General features: G+C 39.3%; 1 protein-coding gene across 2 annotated transcripts in view; it reads right to left on the bottom strand.

The window, feature by feature from the left end:
• The window catches only part of IPPK (inositol-pentakisphosphate 2-kinase), an 81,233-nt gene that overhangs the window by 26,654 nt on the left and 33,960 nt on the right, over positions 1 to 20,619 (bottom strand). Inside the window, exons 3-5 of one of the 2 annotated variants that reach the window (XM_067568160.1) lie at positions 16,491 to 16,551; positions 7,070 to 7,165; positions 1,796 to 1,862 (exon numbers count right to left, since the gene is read on the bottom strand). In XM_067568160.1, the coding sequence (XP_067424261.1) occupies positions 1,796 to 1,862; positions 7,070 to 7,108 (106 nt within the window). In that variant the 5' untranslated portion in view covers positions 7,109 to 7,165; positions 16,491 to 16,551. The remainder of the gene's footprint in view (positions 1 to 1,795; positions 1,863 to 7,069; positions 7,166 to 16,490; positions 16,552 to 20,619) is intronic. The other variant, XM_067568159.1, reaches the window with a different exon arrangement.

Here is a 20,619-nt window from a genome sequence, read left to right as displayed (position 1 = left end):
CAGATTTCTCGGTCCTTTTAAGTCCTCGGTTTAAAAGCCCTGCAGATCTAACACTTGTCTTTTCTGTGAGCTTCCCCCAAGCACTTAAGGCAGCGGTCGTGGGAGTCGCTGAGCGGGAAGGCCTTCCCCCAGGAGGCACACGGCTTGAATCCCAGTGACCGGGGCATAGCCTGGCCACTCAAAGTCCCTGCAGAGACTTGCCTTATCTCTAACACCACTAACAACTACTCAACTAACAAACTAACTTAGAATAAGAAACAAGTCCCACAAGGGGAATAGTACTTGCTGAGAGCAAGGCTAGTTCCAGCAACCGTCACAGTTGGAAAGAAGGAACTGAGGGGGCTTAAGGCCAGCAGCTCCTCATATTCCACGGCATGTACGCAGGACTCTAAGGCGCACCGGAGCCGGCCCTACAGGATCTGCTAAGGAGAAAAAAGTTCCGGGTAACTGTGCACGGAGGTGTGCATACACACCAATGGTGGAATGGATATGAGCAAGCACTCGAAGAAGAACTAAGAAGAATCAGTATCATTCAGTGCATGGATATGAACTCTGAAGAAAATTCTGAGAGCTCCGGGTGCATGGTGGTGGGGGACATTTCCCACCCAGAAATAAAAGAGGAGTAGGTCCCATCATCTTAACTAAGATTCCAATCCTAATAACTAATGCAGCCTGCCATAATTTCTCTTATAATTTCACTTAAATTATTCATTTCTCAGGCTAGCTAATACTGTTGTGTGGCATTACTGGCACTGTTAAACTGTGCTCTGTAGACCACCCCCAGTGGTGGGTACATTTCAGCAACATAGTATGGAGAGTCCTGTACCTAATCTGTAAACCAAATCCAGTTCTTCTGGATTGAGAGAACCATAAAGTATAAGGTCTTATGTTACATAGGCTTTAGTACCATATCATTCCACAGGGGACTGCACTAGTCAAAATCTATTAACTTGTTTAACTAACCACCCAAGAGCCTAAAAGGAATCAGTTAGAAGAGGGATATCTTTTGAATTTTCCCCTGTAGGGATCAGACTATCACATATGATGAGTTTTCTAGGAAAATCTACTTCACAAGTCTCATAGTATTTCATTATGGAAACAAGGAAGCTTAACACCACTTATGATTCAGTTTTCATGCAGATTACAGGTTCAAAACCCAAGCTTCTTAGTAAAGGAATCCCAAGTCATGGGTGACAATGCGTACAAGTCAACTTCCACATTCCGGTTCATTTTACATAAAATATGTTTTCACTAGTAAATCAGAAGCACAAGAACGTAAGACATCATCAATGTCTAGTGCCAAATTAAAATATTGAAAACATACCTACTTGCATTTTTTAAATGGATCAACTCCAATAATTCCAATTTTATAGCACAGAGTTAGTTACCTATAAATGTCCAGTTTTCTTCTGTTTTTTAATTCCATTACAAAAATGGAAAATGGGTTTTCTGTTCCCTTTTACAATTTGTAAAGGGCTTTTTAGTGAAGGAAAAGCACTTACAAATGCACAAGCTAAACAAACTGAAAAAAAAAATTCTCCCCCTATGTTTTTTCATTGATCGTAAACTAGGATGTAACTTTTAGTTACAATAGAGACAACATTTTCAAACAGTGTGATTTTCAAGTTGACTATGTCCCTTTAAGTACTAGGCAAAAGCAATAATTAAATGATATTGTAACTTATCAAAACCATTTTCTTTATCGGATTTTAGAAATCACATTTTTCTTGTGCAATTTAACTGAACATTTTATTGCTGAATGCAAGAATCTGAATTATAACAGTGGGTTCCTTACCTGGCCTCTCAGACTGGATCTTTAAACAAAGCTGTTTCACAAAGTCCAAAGGGAGCTGGACAACCTCCTAAAACACAAATATTTAATATTTTAACACAGATTAATTCTTTTTAAAGGAAATATCTTAAAGTAAAATTTTACATGGACATACACAAAATTCTGGATGGGTTTCAATAAAGCAGGTCAAACAAGTTACATAAAATCAACTGAATTGCAGTGAAAACAAGTCTTATCGGTTGACAGTTTTGTTTGTTATTCAACACTATAAAATGGTACAAGTCGTACTCCAGAGTGTCTGAGGAGGTCACATACACAATACCATATCCTGGCATGAGATACGGAAAAAGCCCTTCACCAGTTTATCCAAAAAAAATAAAAAAGGGAGGGAGAAGGGGGGTAAAGGTTCAATATCTGTTCCATTTAGCCTGTTAAAACAGATTATTTTATTGCCCTGTTACAAAGGAACATAATACACACCAAGCCACTGTACAACTACAGTAATGTTATGCATTTTCTGAAAATAAATCAGTTTTTCCTTGTTTTGAATACTTATAAACTGGCAAAGTTCTTGTATTTAAAGATTTACACAGCAACCAAACAGAGCCCAAGAACTTCTACATTGCAGTATAACTAGATCTCATCTTCACAGTCATGGAAGCAATTCAGCTATCAAAGAATTGAAATAAGGAGGTAATGGACTACAAGTTTAAAAATATTAGGCCAAGTTGATCAGCCAGAAAAAGAGCAAAAAGAAGCCATACCTTCTGAAGGTTAACCATCCTTCCCTAGAAAGAGAGGGCAGGACTGGATGAAGAGGAGATCTCCTCCTCTCCCATGCCACACCACAGTGACCAGGTAAACAGGCTAGGCAGCCCACGCTTACAAAACAAGATTAAAGTCAAAGATAACAGATAATAGATTAAGTAACGATGTATCACTGGGGCTGGAAAGGGTTCCATTCATAACTTCATTATTTCAATTATTATAATAAATATTGCATCTCTCCCCTTGTGCTACTCTAATTCTCTTGCATAAGTGTCTAAAATTTGGAGGTTGTGCATTATCTCATAATGTAATAGTATTCTCGTATCTTACTAAAATGGTTGAGTTAAAACCATTTGCACAGTCCACTTCAATTGTAAGTCCACATAAAGTTTCAAATACATTTCCCCTAATTTGGCAGTTTACATTTAGGGTTTATATATTTATGTCTCCTCTGTCCCATCAAAAAAGACCAGGCTATATTAAAGGTAGTGGGCAGAGCTTAATACTATATTTTGGCATTTATTTGTAAGGCTTCTATTATTCAGAGGTCAGCCCCCATTATGAAATTGAGTTAGCTGTATGTGGTATGAGTGAAGTCAACAGCTCTTGATCTCTGTTGTGTCCTAGCTGTGTTAAATATTTGGGTTTTTTGTTTTGTTATTCAATAGATGTATTCCAAATCTGCATTTTTTAAATTAAACCCAAGATTTTACTGGCAGTATAAAAATATAAAATAGTGCCCTATTCATACTGTAAGCCCTATTCATACTGTGAACTTTTATTTTATAAAAATGAGCAGCATACTCCCAAGATAGAGTCAAGAAAACAAGTCGTTCTAAGTCCCGCCTATATTTATCTAAGACATAACGCTGCCAGTGGAACAATGATGTTTAAAGCCAATTTTTTCTAAGTTTATATCCATATAAACGTAAATAAAGTTGACAATGCAAATATCTCTGACCTCCCCAACTCCAACTCCTTTACACAGAAATGATACCCAGGTGATTTAACTGCAGAATCAGGTCTTTTATCATGTCCTTTTTCATCTGTGTTTTTTCATGGTCCCAGTCACTGTAGTATCTAAGCACCTTGCAAAAGGTAACAAATTTATCCTCATTACATCCTTGTAAGGTGGGACGTATCACCCCCATTTTACAGATGATTAACTGAGGTGCAACAAAGTTAAGTGAATTGCTCAAGAACACTAACGTAGTCTATAGCAAACTCACAAATTATCCCAGATCTCCTGAATCTCAGTCAAGTATCTTAACCACAACACTGTCCTCCGACCTCAGCTAAAAACTTTTTCCCCTGCCACTAATACACCTACCCTGGAACTTGTTCTAAGCAATTTCAGATTTATTTATTTTTTAAATCAACCTACTAGAATATGTTTTTACCTTACCCTACTCTCAAATATAGAATTTCCTAACAAAAGTTGTGTCCAGGTCCCGAAAGGATATTATTTATATATGTACCAGTAACAGAACTCATAACCCTAGCAGGATAGAAATAGTAGCCTTCTGCCGTCAGAATGGGACATACAGCATTCACTTCTAGCTCCAAGGTCATAAGAAACATTAAAATTGCATCATTTAGTGTCTGGAAAGGGCATTTAATATTTTAGAAATTTTAAATGGGTCCTTCTAAACTTTTCATTTTTTGGCTCATGGTAACTAAGGCTTTATATGCCGAAAGAAAAAAGTGGTCCCAGTAAAATAGCTAAGATGTCACCATTAAAATGTTTGTGAAATAGTTTTCCTGTATCTAGATGACATTACATACAACAAAATTACATTAAAATAGTGTTATTTAAGTTGCAAATTGAAACATTACAAAGTTAGGAAATGCCAGAATTAAGGTTGCCTTAATTTGTCTCCTCTATGCTATGATACAGTGTTTAATTACATGATGTTACGGTTCAGGGTGAGCTGTAACTTTGACCCTGTGACATTCCGGGGTGCAATCCAGACCGGTGAGGGGGTGTGTCACCACCTGCCCTGGAGTCCTGGGTGCCTCATGATGCTTTGCTGCTGTAGCTTCTGTCTATGGTGCTCACAAACAGCCTTCCAGCCTGCAGATAACACTGTCTATGTATAGCTGCAGCCTGCCAGCCACAGTCAAATCATACACTAGCTTTCATCAGCTTTGGTTACTACTTTCAGTGACCCCAACATGCTCCCACTCCTACTTTTTCCCACAAACATGTGTTCTGCACCGTCCAGCACTCTCCTGGGCAGTTCAAGTATCAGAGGTCCACAGCCCCTGTAACAGATCAACATACAACAGTTTGCTACTTTAACTGGAGTTACCAAATAGTTCAGTTGAAATACAACACGGGATTAGTCTTGATTAAAGAATAAAACAAGTTGTTGGGGTTTTTTTAAACTACAAAGAGAGAGATTTTAAGTGAGTACAAGACTTGGTTCAAGGTAAAATTCTTACCACGGGCTCCCAGCTACACTGCTAACCAAATTCTTAAGTCAGGATCAGCCCCCAAAGTCCAAAGGGCTATTTTCTTTGTCTTCTCAGGTGAAAGAGAGTGCATATGACAGAGAAAGCATACCTGGGGTGTTTTTGCCCCTTTCGTTTATAGTCTAGTCATCCTCCGAAATGTAGTTTCCTGAGAGTTACCCCTAGATAAAGTTCCTTCCAGCAGTGAGGATGGAGACATGGTGTCTTGTGGTGAAAGAGGTTCCATGTTGTTGATTAAAATGTTCCTGACCTCCTTTGGTGCTAAAGAATGGCTACTTGACCCATGATTGCCAATCAAACTTTGATGACACTTGGCTAGAGGAATCAGCTTGTCCTTGAGAAACTGGTTTACCCTCTTCCCAGACTTGTCTGGTAAACACATTTCAATCATAACTTCATCTTATGTTCATAATTTTACATATAATGTTGCTATATAAATTTCACCATGATATCATTGAGCAGTGAGTTACTAGTTTTCAAGTGATACCTCACAAGGCATATTTTGTACAAGATTATTACAATAATGTGTAGGGTGTGAACACAGGGATACATTCAGTCACAGATCCCTCATTCAGTCACCACACTCTTTCCAAGGGACATCCCTGTTCCTGTAGTTCTCTTAAGAGTGGAATCCCCCCCAATTCACTCCACTTTTAGACTAGGTTGCAAGGTCACAGCACCCCTCCTCACCACCCATGTCCTCAGCAGCCCCAGTTGGCACTGTGGTAGACTTCCCTTCAGCACTTATGATCAATATGAAAATACAGTGACCAAACAGCTTGTTCAAAGCAAACTACTATTGATTTACCCACAGAAACAAAGAGGAAAACAATTAAATCAACAAAATGCCTAGATATGCTATCTTACCAAAACCTAAATCTTTCCTTGCAAGTTTAAGTAGGCCTCCCATGCTTCAAGAACTCAGACCTCTAGGCGAGGCAGACTGCACCCCTACCTCTCAGTTTGACCCACAGGCAGTGCCCCTAGTTCACTAACAGCCATTTTATGAGCACCAGCAATTCAACTAGTGTCACTGTCTGGCTTCCTAGCAATATGTAAAACGTCCCATGACTTAGTTAACTCTTTGCCCCCAGTGTAGCAGAGAGCATGATAGTTATCATATAGAAAGAGATGCACACTATTAATAGAAGATACAGCTGTCTCCTGCATTTTTCACATATGATCACATACTATTTTTTCCACAGGACCCCTGCCTCATTTCAGTGCACTGGACGGTCCCCAGACCAAGTAATTCATGACACAGTATCAAAATTAGGGAAAGCAGATGGCACCAGGTTTAGTCTGGTATCATAAATACCCACGGACGTAACTTCTATGCCATATAATCCTATTGAAACAGAACGGGACTTTATTTTTAATGTAATTATTGACATGAAGATGCAGAGACTATTCTAAACTCAAGTTCATATGCTTAATGGCTATCCTTTCACAACTGAAATAGAAGATTTACATAGATACAAATATTTAATTCAACAATTAATATTTCAACATGAGAGGTTTAATTTTCTTCACAAATCTCTCGTATGTATCTTACTCATGTCTCAGGTCTTAAGAAGCCCCCTTGATCTAGCCCACCAGTAAAAAAAAAAAAAAAAAGTCCTCTCTTTGCCCTGTAATCCAGGGCAACCTCTATAGGTCAGATCTCCTCTCTCCCCCACCAAATCTGTGGCAAAACGACACAAGCTTCAGATGGCTGAGTCCCCCAAATATGCACCAATTTCATACCAAGGTATGAAAGCTTTCACCTCCCACACCCACCAGCCCCTACCTCCAACACTACCCAGTTCACAATCTTCAAATGGCTCAATCGATGGGGCAGAATCTAATGACCCGATCACAATGTAGATAATGGAGACAGTGCAGAGCAGGAGCTCTGTTCAAAGCTGTGCCTCTCATATGGACAATATGCACAAGAAGGTCTGGGTCAAGCAAAATCACTTTACCTATAGAATATTTCTAAAAAGACTAATGGATAAGCATTTAAACTATATAAATTAAGGATAAAATGATTACCCCGTAATGAACATATTTCTCCCCAAAAAACTGTTTCATGACGTGTTTTCCAAAGTCTACTATGTTTTGCAGGTGGCATAAGATTTCCTCTGGTGCCTGAAAAAGAAAGAATAGTACATGGTAATAAGCACTTTGTGTATGCATGCAGTAATAATAATATACAACACTTGAAATATCCCCTTGTCCTGGAAAGTTTCCAAATCATTGGGGGCAAGTGCCATCAAGTTCTGAAATTAAAGTAAATTTCTAGCCCTTACAGTTGCAAATATAATTTTCCAAACATGGATCGAGTGTAAATCCATGCAGCAATGCCTGGTTAAGTCTGCAGAAAAACTTCACAAGTATCTGTGCTGCTGCTCACAGCTTTGGTAAAAACTGCACATAGACATTAACAGTATTATGATCAATTTCACTGCTGCTATCTGAAACCATATGGGCAGCAGTAAAATTTTCAAGAAGATGATCAGTTTCCCTCTACTTATGTTTAGGAAAGTTCTGAGCAGAAGTCGTAGAGGCAGGAAATGAGAGGAGTGAAAAAAGCAGATTGGGAAAGAGTAGATTAGTCAACCTCTCTCTACTGTCACTGCCACCCTTGAAGCAGGTAGGAGTTTCTAGGTTGACTAAACAGGGAGATTATATTCCTTCCTAGTAGCAGACAGAGCGGTTGAGATTGACAGCAGCCTTTAATTTTATCTGACTCCTACTAAACTGGGGCTGCAGAAGATAGTGCCCCTGAGGTCCAGGGATAGCCCCATGGTAGAAATCTAACCACCAAATGGTGTAGAACTTGTCTTCTTCCACAGCTGTTGCCCTGGACAATGTGCCCCCTTCCCTAATTGTAGTTTAGTCTTCTGTTCATTTTAAATCATGTATAAGAGGATGGGCTTACATGGATGAGGAAGTATCTGAATGGTTGAGAATAAGGGTAGGGGAGAAAAGGGGATCTTGACACTGATGTGGAAGTTAGAAGAGAGAAGAGTGAAAACTCTGAGGGACAACAGCAAATATGAGAAGGTAGAGAACATATGGTAACGAAAGTAAGAGAAAAGGATAAGAGGGATTAAACAACAAGAAAACAGATACAGAAATGTATTAAATCTGAAAGATTAAACATTCGATTTATGACAAACATTGCAGAGCTGTGTATTTTTTTTAATTGAAGCATGCAAGACTATTAGGGCTGTAGTGGTACAGGTATTTTTCACTTAGGTCTGGTAAACTTAGGTAAATTATTCAATTGATTAATCAGATATCATAGCTGGTGCATTTCTTTATGCAATATGAAGTGTGAATTAACATTTCATCTACAATATGTTTAATTTTATCTCTCCAAACTGTCTGAGGATCCTAATTTTGGGAGAGGTTTCAGCACTTCTGAAGCATGAAAAGAATGGTTACTTGCCTTGTAACTGCTGTTCTTCAAGATGTGTTGCTCATGCCCATTCTGAATTAGATGCATGTGCGCCACATGCACCAGTGCCGGAAATTTTTCCCCTAATGGTATCCATAGGGCCGGCTCTAGCACCATCTGCAGTGGCACGCCTATGTGCCCATATATAGGGCACTGCCGGCCCCCCCCTTCTCAGTTTCTTCTTACCAGAACTCCAAGAGAGGAGATGGAGGATGGGTTGTGGAATGGACATGAGCAACACATCTCGAAGAACAACAGTTACGAGGCAAGTAACCGTTCTTTCTTCTTTGAGTGCTTGCTCATGTCCATTTTTAATTTAGGTGACTTATCAGCAGTATCCCCAGAGGCAGGTAGGAGTTCATGGACATGATGATTATAATACCACTCTGCCAAACCCAGCATCATTCCAAGCTTGCTGCGTGATGGCATCGTGGGACGTGAAAGTACGTACTGAAGACCATCTAGCGGCTCTGCAGATATCCCGTACAGGTACATGTGCGAGAAAGGCCGCTAAAGATGCCAGCCCCTTGTGGAGTGGGCTGACAGCGATGCTGGAGGCATGACCCCCACCCTGCTTGTAGCAGGCACAAATGCAGGCAGGTCGCTCAGTGGCATCAACTTCTTGCAAGAAGCACAGGGTTTAAACCCCGAGGACTGCGGCATACCCCAACCCTGGGTTAAACACACTAAACTAAACTAAGACTAAACGTAACCAACAAGAAGTAACTATATACACTGAAAAAAAGTAATAAACCATTAGGTTGATGAGAACTTGCTAAGCAAGAGAGTGTTCCAGCACCGTTAAAGGGGGTAAGAAGGAACTGAGAGGGAGGGGGTCTGGCAGTGCCCTATACATGGGTCTATATATGGGTGCATACATGTGCCACTGCAGAGGGCACTAGAGCCAGCCCTATGGATATCACTAGAGGAAAAATTTCCGGCACTAATGCATATGGCGCACACAAACATAATTTAAAATGGACTTGAGCAAGCACTCAAAGAAGAATAAAAGGCTTTTACCTATGTACAGTTGTACAGATGATACAATATTTACAATTTAATGCTGTTTACCAGGTTAAATTAGTTTTTCCACAATGAAACTTCTTAACCAATCAATTTGGACCACACAACTCTGAGCTGATTTCTCTGTATTAGCATGATATGTTTTCCATTAACCAAAAAGGGATTACCAATATGTAAAAAAGATTGTATCAGATTATATAACAGTTAGATGATTACACAACCAGTAGGAAGAGAAAGAAACAGCAAAAATGTTTAGAAAAGTGTTTAGATGACATTATTGTCATTCTAGAAAAATTAGAATGTGTCTTATTTGATTAACTCAAGTATCAATACCCCTAGTATTTTGTTTTTTTCCATTTGTGAGGCTGGCTCTCCTCTAGGTTCTTTTGTGGAGGCTCGGGTGAGCCTGGGGAAAGTTTAAGAAATGGAATATTCTGTTTTGTTGGTAATTTACCAAAACCAGAAGCCAATATTGAATATTCAATACTAAACAATGACCACTCAATAAATAATAGTTGATTCCTCGTTTATTGACTCGAACCAAAAAAAATGAGAGTTGCTCAGCAGGCAACAAATGTCAGCGGGATACCTCGCTGGCAGGACTGAAAACAGGTGGCCTAAAGCTATCCATATTTCTCCACACTTTTGTAAGAAGACCCTTTGTTTTAGCACACTCTTTTAAAATATTTTGCATTAGATGAGGCCACATTTCTGTGTTTGGAGTTTTATGACAGTTTATACCTAAACAAGAATCCTCCTTTGCAGACTTAAGAAACAGAAAAGGCCTTTTTGGTCATTTAACTTCTATGGCTGTCAAATTACTGGGCTTCTAAAGTCATTGTTTCTCAGCTAGGTACACAGCTTTGATCTTCATGTTGATAAATAACTCCACCAGGATTAAATCTTCAATTCTGTTCCAAGAAAAACTAGTCATTCCTAAAAATGAATAGGGCATCAAAACATTAAAATTAATATAATATCCTATTTAAAATATAAAAAGGATTTTCAAGCCACAGTCTGACAATCACAGTGCCTGCCAGCCAAAATATGGAATCAACTCAAATCAGCTCTACTTCAGAGCTCAATCCTGTAATATGCTACAGCAGTGTTTACACAGATGATGGACACCATCACTCCAACTGCCATATCATTCACTGAAATACCAAAGCACATCTGCAGCATTTTCAAAGGTCTGGTACATACTCTGCTCATCAGTATGCAATTTACTAGTAACAATCAAGAAATGGAGGGGAAGAGAACAAGTCTCTAACTAACGGGGCAACTCTGAATGGAAGTTTTGTAAAACACTGAAGCCTGTGACAATTACTCAGACTAAGGCCCATAGAAATAACTGCTACAATAGAATGTCATACATGTCATATTGTGAACTGGGACATTAAATCTGACAATGCACATGGATATTACTGCAATGGAAGCTATACAAGAGCCTGGATAATAAACAGACTGACTACTAGAACTCCATCACCTTTGCTTTGCTTTGCTTAATGCAAAGAAGAAAGATATATAATCTTTTCGCTACATAAAAAACCAGTAGCTGCAGAAGTGTTATTCACTGTATGAAATGTAAACGTATACATCTAGGAACAAAGGATGTGGACCACATTTACAGGATGTGTTCCTTGATCCTGAAAAGCAGTGACTGAAAAAATCTCCAGGGTTATGGTGGATAATCAGCTAAACATGGATTCCCAGTGCAATGCTGTGACAAAAAGCGCTAGCGTGATCCTTGAATGTTGTGAAGAATGTTAAGTAATGTGTTCAGATAGTGTTATTTTATGTACAGGGTTTGTAGTGAAAGTAAAACTTGTGGGTGGACATGATAATAATGTAATATTTGAAGACTCTGTTAAAGGCCCTTTTGGTTGGTAGGAGTCACCAAGGAACAATATTCAAATTCCAGCAGTTGGGTGAGGACCACTGGAAGGTAGAGTTGAGACATGCTGGCTAGTAGTGGGCTACACTAGGACCTGGCTGAAGTTGCCAGGAACGAACTGTCAAGGCATCAGATATTAATTCATTGGGGACTATAAATACCACCTTCCCAGTGGCCTAGACTCAGAGTCCTCTACATGAATAGTTAGTTAATATGTGGGTTTACTTGTAATTAATGGAGTTTCCTAGTCAAGTCTGGAGTGGAGCTGTGGTGGCTGGGTATTCCTGCGTAGCCTTAGAAGAGCATCTACCATAGTTTTTAGTGAGACCTCTGCTCCTGAGGCCAGGGAATAAATAAAGGAACAGTGAGGGGTGACACAAAGGTAAAATTTCCAATTGCAAAGCATGGTGATGACAGCAGTTACCTGAGCCTCGGAGGGGGAGGAGTGTGGAAAGGGGGAAGGAAGCCTAAGGTTGTGACTGATGAATATTGCGGGCAATCTCAAGTAGGGATGTTATATTACCTCTGTATTTGGCACTAACCTGATCATTACTGTGTCTAGTTCTGATATCCACAATACAAAAGGAATGTTGATAAATGTAGAAGACCCATGAGAATGAAAGATGGACTGGAAAACATGCTTTATAGTGATTGAGCTCCTTGAGTCTGTTTAGTTTAACAAACAGAAAGTTAAGGAGTGACTTGATCATGATCTGTAAGTACCTACATTGGGATCAAAATTTGATAGTGGGCTCTTCAACCTACCAAAGTGAGAACAAAACATGATGGCTAGAGGACAAACTCATATTAGAAATAAAGCACAAATTTTCAACAGTGAGGATAACTAACCATTGAAATAACTCACTAAGGGTTTGTGGATTCTCCATTATGGGCAAATTTTAAAATTAAGGTATATATATTTTTTTCCTGAAAGGTATGCTCTAGTTCATCCACAGCTATTGGACTCCAGTAGGAATTAATTCAGGGAAGTCCTATGGCCCCGTAATGTACAAGTCAGACTAATGATCACAATCATTCCCACCCTTACCCTCAGGCCTTGTAATCTATGAATCAATGAACTTGTACAGTAGTTTAAAAGTAATTGTGAAAGTTGTTTCCTAGTCTTCTGTGATTTTCCACATCATCTCACCTTGGCCCACAGTAATCTGAAGTCATTTTTTCTACAGGAAACAACAATATACAGCAACTCTTTAGCCTTCTATTTAAAAAAACTCCCAGCTAATACTGTTTTGAACAAGGGGCAGTGGAGTAAATTTTACTTTTAACTGACAATTGTTAGGATTGCTGAACTGGAGAACTGGAATCTGCAGTTACAAACACAAACTATAAACAACTCCAACAGATTCCGTATGAGGGGTTTACTCTCTCAAACTACAAAGAGTAGGTTTCAACTGAAGTTTTGCTAAGCTAGACAAAAATCTTTAGCACATTCAGACGCCTGAAGAATTTTTGCAATAGGTTTGAGTCAATGAAATACCCATAACAAAAGGTATTTTTGAGGCCCTCTAGTTTCAGGGTATGTCTATACTGACGGCGGCAAAGTTGCCACCATCAGATCGACCTACTTGGATCGATTGAGTGGTCAGTGAAGATCCCCTCAATCAATCCAGAAGTCGACGCTACTAAACCACCCCCTCAAGTGGCGTAGCGTTGCATCGATGGAAACGTGATTCCTATGGCACAGTGCAGTGAAGACATCACGCAGAAGGGAAGCACAGCAGTTGACACAGAAGTCTGCGTAGCTTGCATAACTCCCATCGACTGCCACCGAATTGCCAGGTAAGTGTAGACTAGAGCTCAGAAAGAATCACTCTACTAACTTTATGGAAAAAAAACAAAAAAACCTTCCTTACAAAAGAAGATACGGAGATGGCAATAATGTAAGTAGTTTAGTATGAGTAGTGGTCTTAAGAGTGGGATATGTAAAGAAGTAGGACTGTTTGGGGTGTGCAGAGATAAAAGCAGTGTACAGTCTGCATGTGAATTGTAAAGCAGCAAATACACTTTCTGCCAACAATGCAAAAATCAACTAGTGGCTTGAATATAAGGACCAATGAAAGGAAAAGTAACCAAACAATGGAAAAAAGGTAGAAAATGAAAGAAAGTTAGTTTTCCATGTAAGTAATTATTAAGACAACATCAGCAATTTTAAGAGGAGACATTTGATGTTGGTTGGTTTTTCCTTTTTTAAGTGTAATAGTTGTAGGGTTGAGTGCTGAACACCTCCAACAGAAGGGTCACTCAATATGAAGTTTAAAAACATGAGCTTCTTTTTACTATTTGGCCAGTCTGCACATAATCCAATAGGGTTTTTTGTTTGTTTGTTTTAGTATCTGTATATTGACTTCAGCTGCAGGGCTAACAGTATTATGCAAATTATCCCAATAGTTTAGGAAAAAAGTAGTGTACTGAGTATTGTGTGGTAACTTGGGACAGCATTGGGGAAGTAATCATATAGGGCTTGACTACATACAGAAATTGATCATCATAGCTATACCAGAATAATTATCTCACCATAGCTAACAGTCAGTTTTCCCATGTAGACAAGCCTGACTAATAGCTCAATTTCAAGACTGATTTATAAGGCATGTTTACACTGGGACACTCAAGAAAGTTAAAGGCTAATCAACTAAAAATGTTAAGTCAATGTGCACAAGATAAAGCATGTTAACCTCCCATGCAGATGCTTTCATTTAGGTATAAAATGGCCTTAGTTTGCTGTAATTTAATAGTCCTTGATTGATCTACCTAGTTTTTATTCAATAATTAATTTTACAGATCTACGTATGGGGGCAGCAGAGGGGAGAGGGAGCAGGGTTAACACACCAACTTCTTCACAGTGACTTCACACCTTTACTTTCTTGCCTTAACTTCCTGAGTTTCCTCATGTAGACATGTCCTTAAGTGGTATTACCACTGGGTTTAGAGGAAGCTGATGCAAGTGTGTGACTGAGTTCAAGTTTCCTTCAGTCCTCAAATGTGGAAATATGGAAACCTGTACCTGCAGTTTTCCATGCAATCAGGTTCTTCTACCCCAAATGAGGTTTAAGAGCTCTGTAGCCTTAATCAAGGTGCTCCTCCCCTGAAAACAACCTTCCTTCCCTCCACTGAGTCTGTGATCATCTGGGCTTTAAAAACCCACTCTCAGAAGCCTCCTCTAACTCTTCCCTTCTCAGGGATTTGCCTCCACATTTTATTTGTAACTGGTATATTATACATTTACCTTTCTACCCAATAAGCAGCTTGTAAATGTGCTCCAGCAACAGACTGTCTGGTTTTTCTCCTCTCTCCCTCCCTCCCGGGTACTCTGTTGCAGTTAGGAACCCCAGCTAATGGCTTCTATTCACTGTATAGTGTAACAAATGGACATACATGTAGACCTCCCTTATAGTGGGGTGCATTTTTTAATTCAGAGTGAAAAACCCAGACATGCAAAAACACTGAAGTAGCTAGACAGGAAAAACTGTGTACACATACCCACACACTGGGAAAGGGTTCACTGACCCCAAGCTGTTCCTTTCCTTGCCCTTAAACTTTAAAAGGCTTTTTCAGTTAAAGTGAAGTTTAAATACTATTTTCAAGTTAATTGTTGCACCTTAGTGGAAAACATATTTAAGATTTGAATTGAAGAGGTAAGATATTGGAGGTTGAGTGTCTAACAGAAGTAGAGCGTAAGTTTGTCATTAGTGCTAGCTAATTTTCTTTGGTTCTTTATAAACTTGGTGGGCTCCCTAAGTATGGTGGTGAATGGGCACTGTTTTGAATCAATTAAAAATATATTGCTCTATCTTTGGCGGGCCTTCTGACTTTTTTTTTTTATATCTTTCCATTAGTGTCCACTTTTCTGAAGTATCGAATTCAAGACTCTTGTTATTTTTCAAGCCCTGATAACTCTACCCCTTTCAACCTTATCTCATTCCACATTGCCATGCCCTTCATTCACCCATTTGTCAGCTTGCTTATCCAAAAAGACATTATTTTCTCCACATTTCAAGACCTTTTTGAAGATCCACCTCTGCCATGAAGCCTATGGCACACATGCCGACTGAAAACACAAGCTTGAAGAGGAATTTTGAAGTAGTTTCCATGTCCTGTTTAAAATACATGTTACAGAGATACATTTTGTTCATGTAACTATACATATATGTTTTATCACCTCCTCCCCAACTCATTGATCTGTCTGACATTAGACTGCAAGCTCCTCAAGGCAGGAGTCATGCCTTTCTGTTTGCAAAGTACCTTTACAGGAAATAATAAAAGGAACTAATTTATTAAGGCAACAGTTTCATGAATTTATAATTCAGAGATAAAGGAAACTTTTAGAGATAAAGGAAGATTTGAAAGTGTAAATATAACATTTCAGATTACAAAATTAGTTTATAAACCAAGAAGGGTCTTAATTTTCCATTTCTCTCCAAATCTTCCCAATTTAAAATAATTAATATATGGAGAAATATTAGAAAGGAGTGCAAGGTGAATTAAAAATTACTACTAACATTTTTTAGGCCTGTAAGCTACTAAAAATATTGGCTGAATAGCAGGCCTGGATACATCAAACCTCTAATTTAAAGGATCAAACTGAGAAACATATTTGTCTAACTCAGTACCACCTTAATTATGCTGCTGTGATCACAGTCTGCTCAGAGGAAGCAATGAGCATCAAATTTATTCTTTCAGTAAAGTACACTAAGCTGTTTATAGAATTACAAAACAATAAATACATAAATAATCAATGCACTGGACTGAAAACTTGCCTACAAAAAGGGGAAAATATGATAACATTCAGTCTTTTCTTATGAACAGTAACATGCAAACTTCCTTTTTTTAATATACAGGTGGTAATGCACAAGAAAGCCTTTAAGCCCTGCTGTTCATTACTTAATTAGACAGACTATCCAAACATAAAACATTTCTAGCTTGCAGATATTTAACTGAAAAGTAAAAGCTAAAACAAAGCAGTTCAGACAGGGTTATCAAACAGACTTCAGTAAATGCAAAATAACCTTCTAGAACAAAAGAGTAAAATGTAATGAGGTAATAACTGCCAGTAAAAGATGCTGCAACATACTGACCAGAAAAGAGATTTGAGAATTATTTCAGAAGTGTCCTAAAAGCCTTCATCCAGATGTGCAGCTGCAGTGAAGGCAAACAAAAGCACTGGGTTATATTGTAGAGGGAACTGATTAGGAAATAATTGGTATTAACAACTACTGGAAGATAATGACTAGAACTCCCACACTAGAATGCTCCAAATAGATGATGCTGAATATAATAGAATGCTGAATCCCATTCCTCTATCTAAATAATTCTTTATACAAAAAAGAACTCCTGCAAAAATGCACACACAGATACCAGCGTGTCTCATATCAAGTTACCTTAACAACAATATTAATGTGTCAAAGAATATAACTCCTACAAGTATCAGCGCAGGTGGGATTCTCCATGCTTAATATGCAACAATCAACATTATCTCCAGTAACCTTACTTTTCTTCTCTTCATCTCACACCATGTAAAAATATTTTAAAAGTTCTAATAATTGGAACTATTACTATTGGTTAGTTTTGTTTCTTTTCAAATAGAAAATAGGTGAATGAAAAATGTTATTGGCTGAAGTGTTAACTTTTGTATACACACACACAGTGCACCAGCACAAGAAACTAAAATTACTCTCCTTATTTTTTCCTCTCTCACTAAATACTATTTAAGCAGATGGTAAGACTATACTGTAACCATAGGCATAGAACCTGTTAACTATGTGACCATTCAACAGTTGTTTCTCATCTCTTTATTCAAAGTAATCTGCTAAAATATATGTTTCTGTCACTGTAAAGTTTTCACATCTTTTCACTTATTACAGATATTTAATAAACAAACATTACAAATAAGCCCTGGGCTGAAATTTTCCAATGGAAATTATAGAAATAGGGGAGGGAGGGCATTTTTAGGCAGAATACTTAAGATGGATACTTGGTTAAAATCTATGCATGACATTTCTGGAATTTTAGACAACTTTAAAATGAAATGTGGCAGGTGATATCTATAATTAGTCTACCTACTTTAGACTAAGCAGTTTTAGAATATGCACTAGCAAAAAAAATTTTAAAAATAGTTAAGTACAAAGCATGTAAAGAAACAACTTTTCTTTAAATACCATACATATTTGCATATAATCTGTAAATCTAAAGCACTTACAAAAGTTCATTTGGTTCCAACTCAACATTCCTTCAAAAAATGACATTATGGTAGCAGAACTGTTATTTCACTGTCATGGAGACCTTCCATTGTTGGAGTGGATTTAAAAATGGTGTTTTAAGAAAAAGGATTTCAAATTTTAAAATTAAACATTTAAATTGGAGAACTACCTTCATCAGGTACACCTCAGACCTAGTAAGATCAGTTCTAGGGGGTGAATTTCATTCACTAGGATGATCCAGTGCTCTCTCCCCTGTCCCCCTCAGACTGCCAAGAAGAGTTAACAATTGTGGCAGTGGTGGGAATATAAGATGTGATACTGTCCATTAAGCAAGACCACAGACTCATTTTACATAAACCACAGAATAAAACTGACTGCCAACCTTGTTCATCTTGATGTTAGGACCTAGAAATTAGTGATTCAACTACTCGGTAATCCTCCAATGCTTTCATTAATGCAACTGTTTAATGGAACATTGAAAATAATTTTGGCCTCAACCTTCATCTACCTTAACAAAATAACTCTATTCCAATATAAAAGAAGATTATACACATTCTTAATCCTCAGGGTCTGCCATTTAAGTGAAACAATATCCAAAGCTTCAGCGGACAAAGATGTTTTAGAGCATAATACTGCATGAATTTAAATTTTAAACTAGCTTTTCAGCTATTTTCAAATAAATTTAGAAGACTAATAATCAGTTTCTTAAAGTGTGAATTAATGTCTACTCACTCCCAATTAAAGTCTCCACATTTTCTATCAGGTTTGGACCCACACAAATACAGACAACTGGATTCTGACTATGGTGACTGGTGTGGTTATTCTACAAAGTTACACTGCAAGCTTAAACATTTCATTTTAGAGTTAATCGTGTTGCAAGAATTTTGAAACAACAAAAACAGGAACTTTTAATAAACAGGATCCTTTTATGCCAGTGTGTAGAGCATTTCAGATCAATGGCTTCACTACCAAGAACAAAACTAAAATTTCGCATAGTAAAATTAGATGAAATTTTGTGGAACCTTTAAGGACGTAATCTAAATGAATAGTTTGCAAGAATTCAAATGCAGTATCTTTATATTGCTATTCCTTCAAACTATCAAGTAGTATCCTTTCATGCCAGTTTGAGTCAATACTACCAATAAAATATTTTCAAACTTGAGAGGGATGTCACAATATCCAGCAAACCATATTTTGTCTCCAGATTCCTGATGCATGTGATCATGGAAGGGTCATCCCCCATTCTCACCCCAATACGTTGAGACATCATCCTAGAAAGAACTGTTACTTACCTCGTAACTGTTGTTCTTCAAAATGTGTTGCTCATGTCCATTTCCAATTTAGGTGTGTGTGCTCTCCAAATGCACCAGTGCTGGAAAACTCTCTCTCTTAGTGGTACCCATACAAGCTGTTTGTCACCCTCTGCACAGCACGCACATGCACACGCACACAGGCACCACCAGCTCCCCCTCCCTCTCAGTTCCTTCTTGCTGGAACTCCGACTGAGGGGAAGGACATGGACATGAGCAACACATCTCAAAGAACAACAGTTACAAGATAAGTAACTGTTCTTTCTTCTTCCGTTGCTTGCTCATGTCCATTCCCAATTTAGGGTGACTCACCAGCAGTGTCTCTGGAGGCAGGCAGGAGTTCATGGATGTGACCCTTGAAGCACCACTCTACCAAAGCCAGTGTCATCCCGGGCTTGCTGCGTCAAGGCATAGTGGAACATAAAGGTATGCATGGATGACCAGGTAGCTGCCCTGCAGATGTCCAATACATAGACATGCGCTTGGAAGGCCGCAGATGATGCTTGTGCTCTTGTTGAGTGGGCTGTCAAGGACACCGGAGGCGTGACTCCAGCCTGCTCATAACAGGCCTGGATGCAGGCTGTGATCCACTTAGAAAGACGTTGCGAGGAAATCGGTCGGCCCTTCATCCAGTCCACAACCGCCACGAAAAGCTGTATAGAGAGACGGAAAGGCTTAGTCCTGTCAATGTAAAAAGCTAGGGCCCTCCTCACGTCAAGAAAATGCAGATGCCTCTCCCCACTAGAGTTGTGCAGTTTGGGGCAAAACACAGGCAGGAAAATCTCTTGATTTAGGTGAAAGTGGGGAAACCACCTTAGGCAAAAAAGCCGGGTGCAGATGTAGCTGGACCTTGTTCTTGTAAAACACTGTATAGGGTGGTTCCAATGTTAATGCCCTGGTCTCCGACACTCACCTGGCGGATGTGATAGTGACCAGGAAGGAAACCTCCCAGGACAGGTACGTAGGGAGCAGGAGGCCATAGGCTCGAAGGGCAGTCCGATGAGTCTGGAAAGGACCAAGTTCAAGTCCCACTGAGGGGAAGGCTCCCTTTATCATCGGGAAAAGCCTTTCCACACACTTGAGGAACCTAGTCGTCATTTCATGTGAGAAGACTATTCTACCTCCCACCAAGGAGTGGAAAGCAGATATGGCCGCCACATGAACTTTGACTGACAAGAAGGCCATTCTTTCTTGCTTCATGTGGAGCAGATATTCCAAGATTGTCAGGATCGATGCCTCTGCCAGTCACCAAGCAGGTGAAGCACTTCCACTTAGCCCTATAGGCCGATCTGGTTGATGGCTTCCTGCTTTCCAGGAGCACCCGCTGAACTTGGGTTGAGCTGGCCTGCTCCTCCTGATTCAGCCACAGAGCATCCAAGCTGTCAGGTGGAGGGAAGCTAGTTCCAGGTGGAGCAGACAACCTTGATCTTGGGCATAGCGGCAGGGTCCAATGCCTGGGTCCCGCCAGCTCTACCAGCATCCTGAACCAATGCTGTCTGGGCCACGCTGGTGCCACAGGGATGACCTGTGCTTTGTCTCTCCTCACTTTCAGGAGGACTTTGTGGATCAAAGGTATCAGCAGGAAGGCGTACAGGAGCCCTTCTTACTAAGGGAGGAGAAAAGCATCAGTGAGGGAGCCCACACTGAGGTCCTGATGGGAAGAGAAGCAACGGCACTTCCTGTTGGCCTGGTGGCAA

Source organism: Emydura macquarii, unplaced genomic scaffold (assembly GCF_026122565.2).
Source record: "Emydura macquarii macquarii isolate MOO-44397 ecotype Brisbane River unplaced genomic scaffold, CSIRO-AGI_Emac_v2 contig_2846, whole genome shotgun sequence".
NCBI lineage: Eukaryota > Metazoa > Chordata > Testudines > Chelidae > Emydura > Emydura macquarii.
The sequence above is the reverse complement of the archived record's forward strand: the minus strand, read 5'-3'. Positions and strand labels throughout refer to the sequence as shown.